The sequence below is a fragment of the Molothrus aeneus genome, chromosome 3 (genome assembly GCF_037042795.1).
Source record: "Molothrus aeneus isolate 106 chromosome 3, BPBGC_Maene_1.0, whole genome shotgun sequence".
Lineage (NCBI taxonomy): Eukaryota > Metazoa > Chordata > Aves > Passeriformes > Icteridae > Molothrus > Molothrus aeneus.
Genome location: NC_089648.1, coordinates 24,428,857 through 24,445,804, shown reverse-complemented (window position 1 = coordinate 24,445,804; position 16,948 = coordinate 24,428,857). Strand labels below are relative to the sequence as shown.

General features: G+C 41.5%; 1 protein-coding gene across 2 annotated transcripts; it reads right to left on the bottom strand.

Annotated features, from left to right (window-relative positions):
* Window positions 1-4,290: 4,290 nt before the first annotated feature.
* Window positions 4,291-16,691, bottom strand: ABCG8 (ATP binding cassette subfamily G member 8). 2 transcript variants are annotated; one of them, XM_066547864.1, is made up of 13 exons: window positions 16,620-16,691; window positions 14,914-15,012; window positions 14,026-14,182; window positions 11,952-12,190; window positions 11,413-11,545; window positions 10,103-10,372; window positions 8,009-8,174; window positions 7,836-7,919; window positions 7,333-7,532; window positions 7,142-7,218; window positions 5,587-5,854; window positions 4,934-5,061; window positions 4,291-4,428 (listed from the first exon to the last, which is right to left on the bottom strand). In XM_066547864.1, exons 1-13 carry the CDS (start codon window positions 16,689-16,691, stop codon window positions 4,291-4,293), a joined length of 2,031 nt encoding a protein of 676 aa, XP_066403961.1. The 2 variants fall into 2 exon arrangements, with proteins under 2 accessions (XP_066403961.1, XP_066403962.1); XM_066547865.1 differs by having other exon boundaries at window positions 14,914-15,018; window positions 16,641-16,691.
* Between the last annotated feature and the right edge of the window lie 257 nt (window positions 16,692-16,948).

Below are 16,948 nucleotides of genomic sequence, written 5' to 3'. Positions count from 1 at the left end.
AAAACATACAAATGCTGGTTCTGAGGCCATGGTGTGAATGTTGAGGGTTTGAAGTTGCAGGGTTTTTAGCACTGGAAGCATTACAAGTATCTAATTGTGACCATGAAAGCAAAATAATGCCAGCAAAATTTGCAATTCAAAATAACCTTTAAGTTTGATTTAATGACAAAATAAATGTCAACAAACAGTCTTATATTTATTATATAAATTGGCAACAGCACTTCTACGAATTATGGATTTGAACTGCTTTTTAAATATTCTCTACAAAAAAAAAAAGAAAAGAACAATCATAGGCATTGGTAATGTGTGTATATACATATGTATGTAATCCATTCATGCAGATGCTTCTACATATTAACATGAACACACACATATATATGCGTGCTTTCTAAAGCTCAGCAGTTCTGAAAAGGGTTAAGCAGTTTTAAAATTACCTCAACCCACTGCTTAAACACTGTTGCCTTAATTAATAGCTGCTAACACATGAAGGGCTTGTCTTGGCTCTCAGAGTATATATAAAAAAAAAGCAGCATGTCACAGAGCTCTGTGTACACTGTTTCTTGTCTACTGCCATTAAAATTAATCACAGTGGCTATAACCTGAAAGGTTTGTTATTTCTGGTACAAGTGGACACACCAACACCTGCAATTTTTTTAACCCAAAGAATCTCCATGTTTGTGATCTTGTCTGTGATTTTTTTAAAGGAATTTAATGGGTTTTTTTTTATTAAAAGGAATGGCTATTGATACTTGTTACTTAGCTAGCATTTCTGAAGAGATTTTTGGAATGAACAAAAATGAAATGCAATTTTTGGCAACTACTTATTAATTTAGGCTAGCCATAGTGAAAGCAAGTCCTTCCCCAAGGAGAAGTTAAAAATATTTTGGAGGACTAACACTATGAGCCAGTATGCAGGGCAGTGTTTCTAGAATCCATTTTCCAGTTTTTAATATGGCATAGTGGAGACTGCATAAACTTGGAATGGAAATTGGGGAAGAACTTCCCACCTCTTGCCATATCAAATACTAAACTAATAAAGGGAATTTTTAAATCTGTTTCTCAACAGATCAGTATCCATGTAACCAACAACGACTTTTGTGGCTCTAAATTTGGTGAATTTTCCTTACAAATGTCATTGTTGCTTGTGTTTGATAATCCCATTCCCAAACTGGACACATCTGCACACTGCAGCCCCAGAGACTGGTGCAGCTGGGTTGTGCACAGTTCAAACAGCCTGGAAACCCTGTAACCAATTAAATGTGGTGCCGGTTCAAAACCGGTTTTGCACTGACTTGGTTCCCTGCAGGAGCAGGGACCGGGTCTTACAGCTGAGGAGATCCCTTCTGAAGCTGGCCAGGGAGGATATAGGGAGACCAAAGACAGCCACTGGTGAATCCTTGGGATGGTGGCACTGTCAGACTGGTGGGCAGTGCTTTGCTCAGTTACATCTGCCTTTCCATGCTGCTAAAGTCCCTAAGATTGTACTGGCCCTGTGGAATGGGCAGCACGGTGAGTTTTGGGCAGAGTGGGCAGCACGGTGAGTTTTGGGCAGTGCCTTCCTTGTGCCTTCCTTCTCAGTGTTGAGATTGTTGTGCACTGCAGCAGCTCTGGTTATATGATAGAGGGAGTGCAGGCAGGAGGGCACAGTGAGCTGCTGCTGCTGCTGATGCAGGAAGAGTCTAAGGAAAAGGAATGGCTACTCTCACACTTGGAAGCAAAGCTGTGCTGAAATTCAGTTATGACTTTGAGCCTTGGTTGGAGCTCATGGGAAGACTTCTAGTGCCTCACCAGCCATTTGCTTTTGCAGCAGCAGCTCTGCAGTGGGAGCATGGCATGACCTTCCCTGGCTGAGAGGGACATCATTCCCCCAAACCTGCATTATTTGCAAGTGGGGCAGGTTGTATGTCATCCACCCACTGGTGCCTGAGCTCTTCTCCGCACACAGCCCCACGGATGCTATTGTTAGGCACGAACGCTAATTGCTGGTATTTCAAGGCTCCTACCTTCTTATTGCTAAAGCCTGGAACAATAATCACAGCCTAGATTCCCCATCTCTCGGCATCAAGGAAACAAGATATGATCATAGGCAGCGTGCTAATGTAATTGTAGTATATAGAATATGAGCTTTTTCTGTGTAAACAGAGGCCTGGCCACATCCTATGATAGCTCTTCCCGCACTCCGCACGCGGGCTGTTCCTCGGCTCACCGCTCAAGTCCCCATTATGGATACATCCAGCCTTGTCATAACACCACCTCTGAAACACTCACACCGTTTGGTCCTGCTGCATAATGGTGAGAGGGTGGAATATTAAATGGAAAAAGGCTGTTTAAGTAATGTCAGCAGCCTGACTAATTTCACAAAAGGAAGGAAATTCAAAGTTAAGGCTATGGTATATTCTTATCTAGATGCCTGAAGATTTCTGTGCATGACAATATGCCCCTAAAATTCAGAGCTGTCCCTTATGTCTTTAATTTCTCCCATTGTGTCGCTCCTTTTTTTTTTATTAAACATCAAAGTGAATTCACAACAGAGAGTCAGCCTAGAATTTAATCCTCTAAATACCTTGAAAATAGAGGTTTAGACTAGAAGTACCAATATATACCCTTAAAACTTCAGTGTAATATAAAAGAGATTCTAATCACAACAGATCATTACAAAGAAGAGTAAACCACTTTAAAAAAAATTAAGTGTCTTAAATATAATAAAAAGGAATAATTAAGAATCAAACAGGAAGCTGCTATTCTGACAATTTAATGATGCTGAATTGGACTGAAAGAATTGGCTTTGCCACTAAAAGGCAGTGAAAATCTGATAATTTCAAAATGGCACTAAGATCAGATCAAGTGGGGGTTTTTTAAATCAAATGCAGCAGAACAAGAAAGAAATGGTAGGATTCACCTTAGAATGTGTCTTGGATTCCTACTGCTGCCTGGGGCTGAAGATCTTATTTTATCAGACCTGCTTAACATCTACTGACCAGAGTCCTCCTGGGAATTTAATACCATGTGGAACCTGTGGAAAGTAACTTGGCAGTCCTGACTGCCAAAGAGAATAATAAAACACAGTTGTTCTTTCGTTCCTATTTCTTACAAAAGAAAAGAAAAAAAAAAAAAAAACAGAAAAACCCCAAAACAGAACAACCAAAACCAACCAAACCTCACAATTTACATGACAGTATCTGGGACATTACAACTGATTACATTAGGAGTTTTCCACTGTGTGCAGTGTGCAAGTGAAAGTCAAGTAGACAATCTGCTTTGGGTTTCTATATGTAGGAACAGAGAAATGCATCTAAATGTTTAAAAGCAAGCAAGCTAATCTTACAAAATGCTTACAGCAACTGTACACATAATTTGTGCTTGCACTTACCATGACTCTTTTAATTACAGCCATGTATTTACTGATACTCATTTTCTGAGCATAACTAGGTGCACTATGGCAAGCATTAATAGGTTGCATAGTTAGATTTTTAATTACTCAAGGGCAGGTTGGTGTTTTCTACCTGAGAACCTTAGGAAGCAAACTTGGCAAAGTGCTAGGATGTGTTTTGCAATGGAGGCAGATGTCATTAATAACACACAATTGATATGCATTTATATTGTAAAAATAAATCCAAGAAGGTGAGATAATTTTATTTGTTACAAGGTCTCATCCCTACAGTGAGCAAATACCTGGTTTGGGCATCATCAGCATATTACTGGAACACAAAGGCAAAGCTTTAAAACACAGAAATAAAGCTTTAAAACACATAAGCAATTAGAACACAGAGTAGTTAACAATTGTGTTTTCCATCCTTGCATGTTCTCCTGCAGCACTTGTGAAATCTTTTATGTTAAATGTCATACATGCCACAGAAAGTGTTTTGATCCTGTTCTCTTGTAGCCCTCTGAATTAAGTAAGTGATCACCGTATGTTCAAACATTATGGACTAGAACATCAGCTATTATTACAGGATGCCATGGGTCCTTTTACATCGGTGGCCCACAGCTCGGACAATTTCCAGATGTGCAGGACTCGCAAGCGCCTTGTCACTCGCTCAAACCGTAAGTGCAGCAAAACGCAAAGTGAAGCCAGAGTCCAAAGCCCACCCCGCCCCCGATCCCAGGCTGCAGCCGAGGTCCGTGGCAGGCTTCCGCCGGCGTCCCGACTCCTGGGCTTCTGCTGCCATCCTGTGGCAGCCGCGCTGCCGCTCCCGCCGCTCCCGCCTCCCGGGCGGCTGCTCCTGCTGCGGGAGCCTGCTGCCCCTGTCTTCCTGCGAGGGAGGCCGACACCTGCTGCCTCCGCTGCCCTTACCAGTCTTGGGTCGATTTCTGCTTGATGAAGCGCAGAGATAAATAGTATAAAAGCAGGAAGCTGCAGATGATGCCAGTGAGGACAAGGTAGCTCACATAGAGAGGGTGGGAGTCCAGGTCCAGAGCCTGAGTGACCTGTGGTGACCAGTAACATAAAATTAGGAAAAGGCACAACGTTTTCGTGCTGGATCTGTGAAGTGTGTTTTATGTGTAAGCTTCCCTGGCCCCTGCTACCTTCTCTTGTTTTCCATCCTGGGTGTAGCTTCCAGGGTGGTTTGATAGAGGGTTGCAGCTAGGCTATTCCTATCTCACAAGAACACAGCTCAGCTTCTAAAGAATTCCAGCAAAGTGCATAGTTGGGGCTGGTGTAGGAAAGAGTTGCCCTTTAGTATTTTGTTTTTTCTCTTCAACTAAAAGAAAGGCATAGAAGGAGTGACTGCTGTGGGACTATGTTCAGGAACAATTTTACAACCAAGTGTAACCCAGCTTCGTGTGTTGATTTGGCAATTGCCAAATTTGAGGCCTACACCATCTATTTAAATGATAAAATGATAATATATGACAGGCATATAAATAGCAATTTCTTTAGAAATTTCCAATTTCTTATCAATGTGTGCAACAAATTTTATTACTGACTTACAAGTTTTCCTGGTATTTGATAAGTAATGTTTCGATCAGTCATTTCATATGTGGTGTCAGTGAACTGAACTTGCATCATTCCTTCAAAATTCCATCTGAGAAAAGAGATTTTTGAAACCCAAAAAGGAACTGAAAAAGAAAATGACAGAAATTGATTCATACACACGAAACTTGAGACCTAGAATACTGCTGTGCTGCTGCCAAATACAGCAGGTTTGTCTCACTTCTTGACAGCCAGAGGCTGTAAACATGTGACAGTTTATTATTGGACAAAATGGCAGATATACTTTACATAGTTACATGGAGATGGGAAATCAGGAGTTAGCTAATATCCATATCCATCAAACTCCCCCTGTCAACTAAGTCTTCCTGGAGCTCCATCTTCCTCTTTTGAATACAATTCTTTTTACTGAAGAATTCAGCAACCACATAAGAAGCTACCCTTTCACAATTGCTTTTTTGGCCAAACTTCTTGTTGCCTCGTTTTCAGATGGAGAAACTGATGTAAAATGGGTGACCTGACTGCACTGTCACCATCCAAGAAGATAATTGCAAAGGTAAGAATAAAGCTGAGCTTTCCTGCACAGGACACACTGTCACTGATGAAAACCGTTGATGTTTCAATTTGGAGGGAGGGTGGGAGCTTTGTCCTACCTGTCCAGAGGCTGTTCAGGCTTATCACAAAACCACCACTGAGGTAGAATGATGTGAAGAGGACATTGCCAATGAAGGCAGAGAGCTGTAAGGTCGGCAGCAGAGCTGCCACCCAAAGTGCCATGGCACGGGCACTGTAAACAGCCAACCACAGCAACAGGAAGTTCAGCAGGAAATGTTCTGGATCAGGAACAAGGTTTGCCAGCCAGTAGATGGGAATCCCATAAATTACAACAAAAATGCAGTGTTCTGGGAGCTCCCCCAGAATCTGTTTGGGAAGATGAAAAAGAAAATTTTAAAAAAAGAGAAAAAGGTGAATGATAATTACAAAAATACATGAGATGTGCCTTAATGTACTTGTGGACTGTTTATAAAAGCTATAGGAAATACTCCCTTAGAATGCAATCATCTCCCTGTTTGGGCTTGCCAGTGACATGCAAAACCAATCCACAACAGAAACAAACCCTTGCTAAGGGTTTGTTTTTCTCCTGCTGTGACAATGCCTAAAACTAATTGTTACAGCTTGTTTTGTTAAGAGTTTTGGGAGAGTCTAAGAACCCAATACACTTTTGCTGTGAACTGGTGTGCTTGATAACAGTAATACTGTTACTGACTCGTGGCAACTGAATTTTTTGTCCCAATTTAGTTGAAACTTATGTGAGGTCAAATTTGAGACAAATTTGGCTGTTGGTCTCCTCACCACCTTGTCCCAAAGGCAGTCCAGGTAGCAACTTGAGTCATTGTAAAACAAAAGCATAACTGGGATTTTCTCAAATATCTGAAGAGGTATACAAGAGAGTATTAATTCTTCCAAAGAGAGTTGCTAGTATCCTCTAATACTAAGGTTGTAACAAATTACATCGATTTCTCTGTGAATAATGTGCAATCTTTGTGACACAATGCAAAGAATTTTTTTCTCTGGCAACCACTAATAAGCATTTAAAATCCTGTGCAGAAATGGAAACCTAAATTACAGATGCCATGGCAGGCAGAACTCATCTAACATCACAAAAGAGGGATTATTCAAAATCCTTGTGAAAAAGAGAATGTTGTTTTTTAAAAGTTCTAAATTTAATTCTAGAAACTCTGGCTCTTTATGCACATTTTTTAGCTCAGACCAATGCAGGCCCAAACTGGAAATATCAGAGCATTTTGTCATTTCTGTTTTACCTCTGTTTTGGCATTTGATACAAATGTTTTGTTTTACAGCTCAAGATATGTAAGCAGACTTTCAGAGATGCTGCAGTGAATTAAATAGCAGGTATGTAAAATTGTCTAAACCTGGAAATCTGAGTCTGAGACTTCTCACGTTTTGGCCAAAGACTTTGGCTTTTCTGGGTGTGGGATCTCAGCCATGATTTATGGCAAAATTCTAAACTAGTGTGAGGCCTAATCTATTAATACTAAGGAAATGAGACTGATAGCTTTAGCTGGCAGACACAAAAGAACAAAGTCTGATATGAATGTGATTATTTATATAACAAGGCTTTGTTTTGCTTGTGTTTTTTAATGTTCAAGACGGCTGTTTGTATTTCCTGGCGACAAAACCAATTACCTTAGCAAAGAAGTATGGGCTAACAGAGTACATTCCACCTTCCAAGTCATGATAAAGCATTGCTCTTTCTGAATGACCTGCAGGGTAGGAACAAATACACTGGGTTGTGTTAATATGCTTATTTTTTTCATAGATTTAAGAATTTTTTCATTTTGATTCCTAATAGCATTTACAAGAAGACTGACACTTACATTTGGCAATAACATCCAAAATTATTGTGAATGGGATAAGGGCACCTATCATGTACAGCAGTGCTGTTGTGTCACGAATTGAGAGTCCGTTTTTTTCATGGCCATAGTACAAAAATCCAATTAGTAATGACATAAGAAGGGCTTCAAATCCATGGATTAGTAATCTTGAAAGATCTCTGAAGTCATTGGAGACCTGACGACTAGGAAAACAGCAATATTGACCATAAGATATAACACTTACTAATGCCAGTTATATTCAGACACATAGCCCCAGCCACTGTTCAAATCAGTTCTTGGAACTTGCTGGCTTTGGCGAGGACAGGAGTTGGGCTCCCTGTTTCTGTAAAGGGTTTTACCTAATCAAACCTATGAAGCACCTGTAGCCACCAAGTATTTCAGGTCTACCATGGTGAAAACCTGAAGGAAGACAATTGGGGTGGGATGTTCTGTGCCTCTTTCTGATGATTTGAAATACAAATGGGCACAATACAGAACAAGATTACCTTAATAATATTGTGAACTGCTTCAAGGCTCCTGATAATTGATCATTTAAATGGTGAGGCATATTGATAACCTCTTCTGAATTCCTACCCAAAAGAAAATGAGAAAAAAAAAATAGATTAGCAGAAGGTGTAGCTATTATTCCAGTTCTTCTCTATGACACTCTTTTCTTTACCTCTGCTGGATGACTGTGGTGTCAGTGTTGTCTCCTTCAGTAGCTTTCCATAAGAAATCATCAAAATGTTTGACCTTTTCTAAGAACAAGTTGGCAAGAGTATTTGCTCTTTTTTGGCTTTCCATCTCCTTTTCTGCAGTCTGTTTATCAATACTGGTCAAGTCAACTGCAAGACATTACTTGATTTGAGTCCATGTGCTATAGAATAAATAACTTTACGATGTGTTTAGAATCAGAGATTTAACTGGGAGCAAACAGTCCAACCTGTGTACATTCATTAACTTACAACAGTTAAAACTATCAGTTATTTTAGGTAATTAGAGATGAACAGATTGTTAATGTGTATGTTTCTTACCTAGTCACTCAATGAATCACTGAGATATTACATAATTGCTTATTATAGTATTATAAACTACTATTTCAGATTTTTATAAATTTCACAGCACCTTGAGAACAGTGCTGAGAAAAAATAGAAAAATAGTTTGAATTTCCTTCCTGTCATGTAGGCATTTACAGTCTTTTATGTGATTTTGACTTAAATCACGTTTTTTCTTCATGTGCACAATCATAGTTACTGTCTTAGTTGTATCTTACAGACGTGCCATAAACTTTACCTGATACTGAGAAAGTCCAAAAGGAATATTATCTAAGGACAACATAGTCATACCAATAATAGTTGACTTAGCTTTTTTTTTTTTTTTTTAATCTAAACTTACAGTAGTATTTTCCCATGCTGACCTTTGGTGTAGATTGACAATATCTGAAGTTTTACAGATGCTTTCTGAGAGAACTATCACTGCACATTTCCTGACTCCTTGCACTGTGCTGATCATGTCTGCTCAGCCACTCTTAGGAAGAGTCCATCACAAATTCTTTGCCTTCCCTTCTGTCCTGGTTGCTTGTTTCTCTGTCTGACATACAGCCAGCATCTGAGTGTTTCCATCAGCTGCTCCCTCTTGCTGTGGATGCCATCTTATCCTATTTCCACAAAGATAAGTGGAAATAGGACAAGAAGCCATATTTCATCTTGTCCTATTGTTCTGCCATCCCGTCCTATTTCTACCTTCCTGCTGCCCATATTTCCTTTCTTTTCCTGTGGGTACTCACTCAGTGCACACCATTCAGTGATCTTCCCCTGCCTCTCTGCCCTCCCAACCCCCACGACACAGGTTGTTGTCTCTGTAACCACAGGCTGGAGCTATGGGTTTCCCCAGGACTCCTCTGGTTCTCCACTCCTATCCAGGGGTGCTGCAAGCCTTCCCCAAGGCTGTGCTTGGCTCAGGACCGCTCTGAACCCTGATGGTGACAAAGGTCTTTTTGTGGGGCTTGACACCAAGGTTAACTTCAATTTATCTCTGTGCGGCTGGCACTGCCTGCCACACAGGCACAGCTGAAGAGATTACTCAACAACATTGTGGTTGTCTGAGGTCTCTACCAGGTTTTCTGGCCAACTTGAGTGCAAAGACCTAAGGGCTGGAATTGAACCAGCCTCTGTTAAAAGATTCCTGCCATTAGATTAACAGGGCAGATTCTTTTTCCACGTTGCAAAACCCAGAAAATGAATGGATTTGAAACCACATAAACTTTCTTTGAGGAGTAAAAAGATTGCTGATTTGGGTTGGGATTTTCTACCTTCCATTGGGCTCCTGTAGGGCAGCACTACTTTTTCCCAGTACCTGTTCCAGGTTTGTCTCAGACTAGGAATTAGCTTATTTTCTTAATTGAGAAATTGAGAAATCAGAGAACTGCCTACAGAAAGCAGTTGATCAGTTTATCTGTGTCTTTCCCAGAGAAGATGTTTCAACCAGCTAAAACATGGGGATAAGTATGTTAAACATGTTGACAAGTTACTGCATCTGGCACTGTTAGAAGGAGTGTTTTTAAAATTAGTTTTGTCCTCTCGTACCTCTTGTTTTTGCTACATTTCCTGTACTGACAAATAAGGATCCTATTAAAAAGTGAACTTGCTGCAGTATTGATTTGGGTTATTTACAAGGAATTTCTGAGACAGTCATGGTCAATAAAAATCACCATTACCTAGCCACTTAGGAAAGCAAATGATTTCCCTTTTTTATGACAGTGCTTGATACTGACCGTAAAAATCTGCAGGATTGCTGTACCTTGGGCAGGGATAGCCTAGTTCTGTGAAATACTGGACCATGTCTTTAGCTGTTCCACAGTAGGCAGTGAGTCCAGAAGTCATCAGAAGAACCAAATCAAACAGCTGGAAGATATCTGACCGGGGCTGATGAAGTGAAAGAAGAACCAATCTGTTTCCTCTGGCCAGTCTGGATAATGTTATCACAAGGTTATGTGCAGTAAAACTGTCCAGTCCAGATGTGGGTTCGTCAAGTATGAGTATTCCTGCCAAAGACAGTAAGTTTAGCTGTGGAAAGCAGCATGTTTGGTTTGGAAAATATGTTCTAAGTGAAATGGTGCTAGTGCACGAAATTTCACTCATTATTTTTAAATTTGAAGAAAATAATATTTTTTTTTTTACTTCAGTACAGCTATTTCTGAGCATCACTTCTTAAAAAAGCAAAAACCTGCTTTCCCCATAACTACAGAAGTATAACTTTTTACAAGCAAAAAGTTTTCAAATCCACTTCCTAGGGAAAAAGCTGATGGGGAATCCTGTTAGACAAGAGGCTCAGTCAAGGTTAGTGGTGCTTTTGATACATATATGTAAGATCAAAGAGGGGATTCAATCCAGCAAAATCAGCTGTGGATTTAGCCTCATGTTTTGCTTCTACTGAGGACAATGGAAGTTTCTATTTCACCTGCAACATGAAGCCATGTCAGTGAGTTGCACAAGACTGCAATGACTGACTACAGTGAAGAAAATGACCTTTCCAATTGATACTGCACATGTAAATGGGGGCTGTGTCAGAGGGAAGGAAGACAATCTCCATGTTAAAACAAGCCAAAGTAACTTGTGGCACGTGGTTGGATAAAACCCAAACCTTATACTGATATGCACAAACCAGAGCACTGCTGTGAGAGTAACTTCAGGCAACTTGGAGCAATCTTTGTGCTGGGTGAAGGCTCCTAGGGGCTCTGCCCCTGTCTCCACTTTTCCACTGGCAAAGGTGACTGAAGCAAAAGTGTGTCAGCTGCTTAAACGCTCTGTTTACAGAATTATTCCTGTAATAATTACAGTATTGTCTGTGATCAGCACTGATTGCAACTGAAGCAAATGGACCAGCAGCAGTCACTAACTGTGCTGTGGAAAGGCAGGCAGTGGGTGTGGCAAGGACTGTTAAGTGCCCCGAGTACGAACTCCTCCCGCTGCCCTAGAGGCAACTGCGTGTGTGTCTCTTCCCCGAAAGTTTCCATCTTCCCGCAGTGCTCCGTTATGCCCAGGTGGTGTGGGGTGTGCCCAGGAAGGTGCGAGTTGTGCTCACCCGGGTTCCAGAGCAGCTGCACGCCGATGCTCACCCTGCGCCTCTCTCCCCCGGAGACGCCCCGCAGGTACTCGTTCCCCACCCGGGTGTTGGCGCATTGCCGCAGGCGGAGCTCTGCGATCACGTCTTCCACCTGCGGGGATCCGAGGGTGACAAGCGTCAAGCAAGAGTTCATTTGCACATTCGTGCATAGGTACAACTGAAAATATGATTAATGTGGTTAAAATTCATCTGGATATTTCTGTGCTAGAGACACTTGAAAACAAATCTTGATTTTAGAGGTAACATTAAAAAAGACTCAGCGATCAAAAATTTAGTTCGTCGTTCAGCCTCTCTAATGCTTTCTCTAGATTGTCATTTTTTGTGAGCTTTGGAACAATTGCTGGTTTCTATCTTGAAAGATGAAAAAGGTTTATAATTCATAATCTACATTAAAAAATGCCAGATTAGCTGTTCTGACTCCAAACACACAGGATCTCTTGGATAATTCCTGTCAGACACATTTTTGACAACTTTATTTTTTCCAACAGCTTAATTACCCTTTTTTTCCTTTGTGAGTCTGAAAAAAACTTTGGAAGGCGCAGTTTGGCAACGAACAATAGTGTTTCTCTGACAGTCAGGTGGGGGAGCAGTCGGTCATCCTGCCTCACGTGTGCTATGCATTTCCTAACAAGCTGGGGAGTGCTGGGTTCCTTGTTGATCAGGACTTGACCAGACTTGATTTTGCCTCCATGATCCCGGCAGGTTATCACGTCAAGCAAGGATGTCTTTCCACCAGCTAGAAAAATAAAAACTGAAAATTAATTTCCAAGGGATGGTTTTGAAAAGCAATCTTGTCACAGACAGAGATGTTAAGGGAAAAAAAAATATATTTGCCAACCCCTCCTTAAGTTTTCCAAAGTCACAGAGACAGGATGATATTCAAAGAAAACACTGACTATAAGCTCCTGTTAAGGAAATCTCTCCCCTCTGGAATGGAGTATGTGGTTTGAACCCTTATCATTTCTCAGCAAAACTGGGTAGTTGGGCTTTGAGGACGGCTTCACGAGCACAAGAAGTGTCTCTTATCTCTTCCGTAAGTCCCTTTCACTTTTGAAGCACGGGTCAGAGATGGTCCTGTCCTGACTGCAGGGCTGGCACCCAAATGCTCAGCAAAAGCTTTCTTTGTGGAGGGATTTGTGAATTCAGAAACAGCAGCTGGATCAGCTGAATGACTAAGGCATTGAATGATTATACAGACAATAAGAACATTAATCACGATTGAAATAAAAATTATTATGACTTGAATTAGACAAAAAGTCATTTAAATAATTAAGAAAAGCTGGTTCATACCCAGAGGTAAGAAAAGTAAAACAATGAAAACAAAACCCGATCTGGAGTTAAACAGCAAATGAATTTCTCCTTTTTGTTGTATGATTCTGTATGTAAACACACAGAACTCTCTTATGATTAGGTGTCATTTATTTCCAGTCTCCTTGTTGAAAGATTAACTCCACACTTGCTTCTTAATACATACATCTTAAGAAAGAAACCCATCCATCTGTAAACCATGTATTGCTCTGTTTAAGAGTGACATATTGATTGCCATTGACAATGTGAAACCCATCAGCAGTTTAATCCATTTTACCAAGGCATTTGATGAAATAGATGATAAACAGCTTTTGAAAATAGTTTGACTAGTTTGCTGAAAGGGGTTTGTGCTCAGTGTATGTTGCCTTACAAAGGTGCTATATCTATAACTTAGTATGTTATTTCATCACAAAGCTTTCCTTTTATTATCAGGAGAATGAATATCTAAGGTAAGCTTCACTTACTTTAACAATATCTGCTAAGGAAAGATTCCCATGGCAATAGAAAAGAAAACTCATTTTTTAGGAATAAAGTTAGAACTTTTTTGGCAAATATGCCTTGCCTTTGAGAGAGGGAATTTTCACCAAATCACTAACCTGATGCAAGACTCTAGTGGAGAGACAGCATGGGGGTTTTCACCTCCCAAGTATGGCACTTTCTACTTCTTCTCCCCCTTGACCAGTCCCACCAGAAAATGGAAGGAAAAACCAAACCCCAATGTAATAAAGCACTAACACCAGACAGAAGAGGAACTGTCTTTTCTTCTCTGTAAGTTTCTATTAATTAACACAAATGCAATATTTTATCCTGTTAGAATTGTTTCAGTCCAAATGGAATTCCTGCTTACAGTTATGCAAGTTGGCACTGATCTTTCTTATGGGGTTTGGCTTCATTTGTTTGCTATCTGAGTATGGTCTGCAATTGGCCTGTTTTGAATCTGAGCCATGAAACTGATTCACGTCCAGCAGATCTGGAGGTGCCAGGCCACACTTGTAACAATACCTCGCTATAACTCAGGAAACAGAACGCAGATGTGGGCAGGGCATAACAGAATTTGGTTTGAAAATGAATTCTAATATTTTTCCCCTTCAGTATTTTCTTTGTTTCCTTGTTCATCATGTCACTCAAAGAATGTATTTTACTGACACTCCAATAGTTTTCTCTCAACTAGATTTTAACATCATAAAGACTGCAGAGTGTTGCTCAAGATTGTGTTCATTTTATCTGAGAGCTGCCCATATAATAAAATGTGGTTGCTCTTACCAGTGGTTCCTATAATTGCAAGCATCTGACCACTTCTCACTTTTAGATTCAGATTTTGGATTACTGTCACATGGGAACGAGGATCTGATTTCCAGGTCCAGGGCATTTTCATCTGAGCAAGGTTCTCATACCAGGGAATCTGGGATGCTGTGTTAACCTAACAAAGAAGGAAACAAGTCCCTTCAATTCAAGCAATAAACTATTTAACAACAAATACCTTCAAAGTTACAATGTTACAAGCAAAGCATATATTAAAATATTATTGTTCATCTTCAGAAATACCTAGAAGGAAGTTCTTTTGCAGCCACCTATGCTTTCATGCCTTTCTTCTTCTGTTAATCACTAAAACTGTGTCCTTTGTTACTTCAGTAATTTATTACTATTGTCAATTTTAAGTGTTTCAAACTTTAGATATATTTAGAAATTCAAGGAAACTGAAAATTGTGAAATCTTATTCAGATGCCATGGTGAGGAGGAGATGAAATATTTCACTGGCTCATTGAAATCCTCTTTGTTAGTCATCTCTATATCCCCTTCCACATACTCGTTCTTGCCACCAAGGGCTCCTTTCATCCTTAGCTGAATAGAAAGTTCCTCTGCTCCAGCCCTCAGAGGATTCATTTTGCTCATGACTGAAACAAAGCAGGGCCTAGAAACAGGTCTCTATTCCTGTCTTATCCCTTAACTTTACTAGATATATTTACAATACAGGGGTTAGTCTGCTGTCAGTATTGCAGCCGAGAGTGTGATTCTGCTCACAAACTGACTGTGCAACGGTTGTGTGATCTTTATCAACTTTATTTGGCATTTTAAATGGTCTGGGTATAGAAAAAGGCATTGCTGGATACGCTTCCTGCTGAAGGGAGGTGTATAAATGACAGTTTTTACCTGGTAGTTGAGTTCTTTGACCTCCAGAACATTTGATTTTCCACTGTATGTGAAATAAAGACTGTTATCTTCTTCAGGGTGAAAAATACTATCCCGCGTCTTGGTCTGGAAAAGTTGTTAGGTGGATTACAACAGTTAATTACAATAACTAAAGTGATGCTAAAGTCTTGAGTTCAGAAAAGATGAAGCACAAAGGGAAATGTATTTATGGGATGTAGCAGTATTATTGATGAGTTACTGTAGTGCAAAAGTCTGAAGAGTTAAAATGAGTTATCAGTTCACACTCACTGTCAGTGTAAAAAGTACTTTGTTCTAGTGACATGTATGAGGGCCAAACATAATGTACTGTGCTCTTCTAGTTGCTTTCAGATTAAAAGGGAAAACTTTGAAAATGGAGATATATGTCATGTCACTACACAGAGATTAGACTTTTTTTGAGGAAAAAAGATGTACTACTTCAGCAGTATTAGTGTACTGAATCAAAATGGTGCATATTACTGAATAATTCAGTGTTAGTCTACTGAATCAAAATCAATATTGGTTTGCATCAATCAATTGATGCATTTTGGCAGCTAAAAAAGAAGGTTCACTGGAAGCATGTCCATTATTGAATTCCACATGGACTTGTTTCCTTGGAGGCTTTATGAACAAATAAAACACAGCCACTAGTGCAGTCTCTTTCTTCTCTTTTGTTTTTTAAATTCACCATTTATCAGCTGGAACTTAATGTTCTGAGATATCAGTTAAAATAACAAGAGCCTACTTGGCCCTTTTGCATAGAGCTGCAATGACGAAATCCTAGCTTTGGGTTGAGCTCTGTGTGCATGCCTGCAGTTTTCCTTCCAGCCAGCCATATCTCTCCCACAGCCCTGTGCTTTCCCTGTGCTTGTCAGACTCCAACCCTAGCCAAGGCAAATGTACCTGTTCCCTGTGTGTCTTTGGCAGAGGATGACCATGATCTTTGCGTGCACCTTCTGCCCTCACAGCAAACAAGGCTGATTATTTTTTTCAGTAGAAAGCAGCATCACACCAAGCAGCCTGAGAAGCCCCAGGAAAGCCTTCCAAAGTAGCCCTGCTGCCAAAGCACTCCGAGCCCTTCCTTATGCTGAACCTAATTTTTGAAAACAGGTGCTCCACAGCAAATGTGGGGATCCAGACTGAAGGCTTTCCTGGGAAAGCCAGTCCAGGGTATGCTCAGGGGCTTTCTTCCCCATGCACACATTTGGAGACCCTCTCTCAGCTCCACCACGGGGCACCTGAGCAGGGCTTGCATGGCACCAGCCTCATGCCCAGTGTGCTGCGGTGGGCGATGTGCCTGCTCTCGGCTCCCTGCTTCGGAGCGGGAGCACCTCGGGGCTCACTGGCTGTGCCAGCCCGCTGGCAGGATGGATGGCTGCCTCTCCCTGGATCTCGGCAGGATGGGTGCCTGCCTCTCCCCGCTTCCGGCAGGATGGGTGCCTGCCTCTCCTCGCTCCCGGCAGGATGGGTGCCTGCCTCTCCTCGCTCCCGGCAGGATGGGTGCCTGCCTCTCCCCGCTCCCGGCAGGATGGGTGCCTGCCTCTCCTCGCTCCCGGCAGGATGGGTGCCTGCCTCTCCCCGATCCCGGCAGGATGGGTGCCTGCCTCTCCCCGCTCCCGGCCAGCGCTGCAGCCGCGGGACAGCCGAGCCTCTCGGGTCTCTCCCCACTCCACGCGGCTCTCACTCACAGCCGAACCCTCGCACATCACCTGCCTCCAGCTGGCATCGTCCAGAGAGACATTTTCAGTAGTTTCCTTCATGATGATGGTGGTGGTGGTGGTGGTGGTGGTGGTGGAAGGTCTGGTTCCCTGCAGTGATTTGACTGTCGTCTCTAGGAAAGCTGTGGAAATCCTTCTCCTGTTGGTTTGGAAAGCAGTCCTTTCCAGGCACCCTTACCGCAGCCCCATTTCTCCTGGCGCGCTGCGTCTCTGCAGCTGGCATGACCCTGTGGACAGGGAAATATTCCCCTCCTCTGGGACACTAATAGCTCAGGCTAAAGGTACATCAGATAGCGGCT